The 4,201-nt window shown below is 41.9% G+C and overlaps 1 protein-coding gene across 2 annotated transcripts in view; it reads left to right on the top strand.

Annotated features, from left to right (window-relative positions):
- The window catches only part of myo18b (myosin XVIIIB), a 71,921-nt gene that overhangs the window by 56,631 nt on the left and 11,089 nt on the right, over positions 1-4,201 (top strand). Inside the window, exons 42-44 of one of the 2 annotated variants that reach the window (XM_005739128.2) lie at positions 682-834; positions 1,579-1,928; positions 2,013-2,504. In XM_005739128.2, the coding sequence (XP_005739185.1) occupies positions 682-834; positions 1,579-1,928; positions 2,013-2,482 (973 nt within the window). In that variant the 3' untranslated portion in view covers positions 2,483-2,504. Of the gene's footprint in view, positions 1-681; positions 835-1,578; positions 2,505-4,201 lie in introns of both variants that reach the window. The other variant, XM_005739127.2, reaches the window with a different exon arrangement.

The raw sequence follows: 4,201 nt of genomic DNA, 5'->3' as shown, positions 1-4,201 counted from the left end.
GACACATAGATGAGCTGAGTCCCAGATGCTCCAGCTTGGTGGTGAGTGTGGAGGGAATTATGGTGTTAAGGACAAGGACAAGGACACAGGGGAAGCAAAAACAGAACCATGAATAATACTAAATCAAAAAATATAAATAAAAACAAGAAAAAAAAAACACTGGGTCACCGACCCAAGACCATGACAAATACCGCACAGGAAAGGATCACAACAATACGAACCAAAACCAGGGAGTTAACTTGAGAATATTGCTGAATGTCCAAAACATAAACTTTGGGTCTCTGACTCAAGGCCATGACAGAAGGGTTTTGTACATGACTACTAACATCAAAAATCCACAGGACACTAACTTAACTGATGGTATGCCTTAGAGCATGTTTTTATCATAGACCAATAAGAATTTTTCATTTCCTTTTGTAAGCATGTAAGCAAAAAACAGTCCTGTGATAAAGTGCGCCATGAAAGTTTGCAGTGTGCCAATCTTATGAGTCATTACTTGCTGCTCCACCCCTGCTGTAATGCTATCTTGGCTTACAGTGGAATCATCAGCTGTTTATGGAGCTGCAGTCGCATATTTCCTTTTTTATTGTGCTTGCATGTTTATAGCAGCTGAAAAGGTAAAGATCTAATTTCATTCAATTTGGCTGTAGCAGATTTCTGAGGTTTGCTTTGGTCCTGCAGTGACTCTGTGTCCAGTGTCGGCTCTGTTGGGGGAGAAGGCATTCACACATGGTCAGGAGTGTCTAGAGGAGGCTCCCGCGGTGGAAGCTCACTTCACAGCAGCCAGGGGGGCCGTCAGTCTGTTGCTGACACCATCAGCACCTACAGCTTACAGTAAGTCTGCTAACACAAGGTACTTCAAGCTGCAATGATAAATCACTTAGCTTGATTTTGATGAGCTAACTAGCTACGATAAGTGTTTCAAGTACTGTGTGACACTACTATTAACTACTGTCTTGATGCATGCTCCATCATTCAAGTAAGTAAATCTGAAAAAGTTGAAGTCACTTGGATGAATGAGGAAATGTTTCTCCCACTGAAGAGTGCTGGTGGTTGTCTGGAGCCTATCCCAGCTGTCTTAAGGCGAGAGGCAGGGTACACCCTGGACATAGACAACCATTCGCACTCTCATTCACACCTATGAGCAATTTAGGGTTTCCAATTAACCTATCCCCACTAACTGCACGTCTTATTAAGTAACATTTCAATCAAATATATTGTTTCTTACAGTTTTTGGTCAATTACAAAAAGTACCTTTGAAATCTCCTGATTTGTGCTCTACCACAGAAAATATTTGAATTCTTCAGAATCACAAAGATGATGTGTGGACATTCAGCTTAATGCTTTCATGTTGTGCTCAGAGTTTTTCAAAAAGCAAAAATGTTGAATGGATCAAATTGATTTGATATAATGCTCAGCCCTGTTTAGGCTGTTTAGTTGGACAGAGAATGTTTTTGATAATAAACACCCAATAGATGAAATGAGACAATATTTAGTTCTAGCCCTAGATGTCTGTGTATGTTAGCCAAACATATGGGCTGGTTTGTGGTTTAAACTGCTTCTTTTATCACTCTCTAGTTCTTGTGTGAATCCTGATGATGAGGGCTCTGAGGCTGGAGGCGTTGCTAGCAGATCTCTTGGTCGAGCCCCATCCTCCACAGCTCTGTCTGAATTGTTGGAAGGACTTCGTAAACGCAGAGCTGGCGGTGATGCAGGAGATGAAACTGGCAGTACCGTGTCTTTGGCGATTTATCAAACAACCGGAGCATCGACTCTCAGACGGAGAGCCTCGGCCCTCTCTCTCAGTCCAGAAGATGTCCAGGAGCCCAGACCTGGTCCCAGCATCCTGAAACCATCCTCCCCACTCCTGCCACGTTCTACCAAAACTCTCTCTGCAGCTGGAGGCAAAGTCTCTCGCTTTAACTCAGGTGATTCTCTCTCATCGCTTCCCTCATTGCCGCACCTCTCCTCACTTGCTGCTCGTCATCATGCTCCTTCCGTCTCCATCCCAGAGGAAGAGAAGTCGCTGCACTCTGTCACAACTCCCATCCAGCGCTCCCCTCTGGCAGCACGGCAGTGCATGGTGGGGAGCCTCATTCCAGAGGACGTAGGTGAAGGATCCCTAGGTTCAGAACCCATGGTCTTCCAAAATCGGCGTCTGCCTTTGGACCGTGACGACGCGGCCTCAGACATCTTGCCTGCAATCAGGAGAGCTCAGTCAACCAGCAGCCTGGCCAGCTCAGTCAGAGGAGGTAGGAGAGCACTAAGCGTCCACTTTGGAGAGCTGCCTCCCTCGAGCCACAGCAGGAAAAGCTCTGAATCAGAGTCCTCTAGCTCAGGTGGATCAGGACGAAGCTCCCAGGGTGGTGGGCTGAGACGCAGGTTTGAGAGGCCGCAGGGTGAGAGATTGGAAGCAGAGGGCAGCGAGGGGGGAGACGTGGCTTCACTCATGAAGAAATACCTGAAAAAGGAGACTGACTGAAGCAGATGTGCGGCAGTCTCAGGTGTGTAGATGGACAGCTACATGTAGGAACTGAGGGAACATTTGAAATAGTAAACAGTAGTTGCATCATATTGTTTTGATATCAGAGCCATTTTTTTCCACATGCATGTTAGTCAAATCCATCGTAGAAACCTTTTTAAAGCGGTTCTGTTATGCTTATTTGAAATGTTATTTTATTTTCTTATATTTTATTTTCTGAAAGTAGTTTTTTGTGATTCACAGTTCAACATAATCCTGTTTTTAGTCTCATACTTGGACTTGGTGCAACCCTTCAGTTAAGAAGCTGAGTTAGTTTTTCTTACAGACAGCCGACTGTAAACACCTTACAACCAAAAGATTTGAACAGCAAGCAGGTGGAGCTTCTGAGCAATGCATATGTAACAAAACCTTACTTTTTAACAACACAGACTGTAAATACAAGATGGACTTGGTCAAAGCAAAGCCTTCTTAACAGTGGTTGGTGCTCATGATCTTGATTTATGGAGCCACAAGTTGCCAAATTTGTATAATAGTGAATGCTGCGTGCATAAACTGTATTGCTACATGCACAAACACAGACAACTTCTAACTTCTTCAACTTCTGCTAATTAAGAAAATGCTACAATGTTTACCAGCAAACCTCAAGACCAATTTTCTTCAAGGAAGGTTTTTAACGAAACAGCAGGTCACATTTTTTATTGAAAATGCACCACTGAGCAATAATAGCGTAACTAGCAGTACATTTTGTGCTGTGTTGTATGTATCAATGTTAGTAAATCAGTTTGTGCGTTTTATTTAAATAGTCTACTGCTATATTTTGTATGTTTTGAGAGGAACTCCCAGAAATAGATCTAAAGCAGGGTCAGTTACAAACACCTCTTTCACAAAATCTTGTCACTGTGCTATCTTTGTAAATACTGTCAATACTTCTTTTAGACCCGTTTGTGGTGCCGCAGTTGGTTAGTAAATCTAGCCCTAAAATGGTAAATGTGGCAACCATTACACCTGCTGACAGCTGCTAAATACCTTTTTAGTAGGTGTCAGTGTGCAACTGTGTCAGGGCCAAGATGACAAACATTGTGGCATTGTGAAAGGTTTGAACTAGTACATACATGTTATAGCTGTCTTTACAGCTCTGCTTGGCTTTGGTGAATTGTAATGTGAGGTTCAGCACATTGTACACTTCCGTTTCAGGGAAAGCATAGTAGCAGAACATGGTGACAGCTGTGTGCAGAGTTTAATGTGAACGATGTTGCTGTAAACTGCAGGATTGGACTATACCAACTTCAAATGTGACAAATGTGTCATTATTTCATTTCATCTCATTTTTTTCATTTATTTATTTATTTCACACTTGGTACAACAGTTCAAACCAACCAACCACACTTTCTATCAATAAAGCACTGCAACCATGTGTGAAAAGGAGCAGGAAGAAGAAAATACTCTTATTAAACCCTGCCCCCTATCTACAATCGAACTTATATTACAAGTGGGCATCAAAAATCTGGGAACAAACTAAGATTTACATTTATCTCCGGTCCTAACTCAAACCAAACAACAAATTTACAATCAGAATATACCACTCCACATAGTAACAAGGAGAAAAATAAAATTAAAATAAATAAAACAAAAAATTATAATGGATCCTTTTTCAATGAACTCCAATTTCATTCACATTCTTCATATTGAGTTATCGTTTTAAGCATGTAACACTTTTTA

The sequence above is a fragment of the Pundamilia nyererei genome, unplaced genomic scaffold (genome assembly GCF_000239375.1).
Source record: "Pundamilia nyererei isolate P.nyererei 1_Seehausen unplaced genomic scaffold, PunNye1.0 scaffold00089, whole genome shotgun sequence".
NCBI classification, from domain to species: domain Eukaryota; kingdom Metazoa; phylum Chordata; class Actinopteri; order Cichliformes; family Cichlidae; genus Pundamilia; species Pundamilia nyererei.
This window is presented reverse-complemented; position numbering and strand designations above follow the sequence as displayed.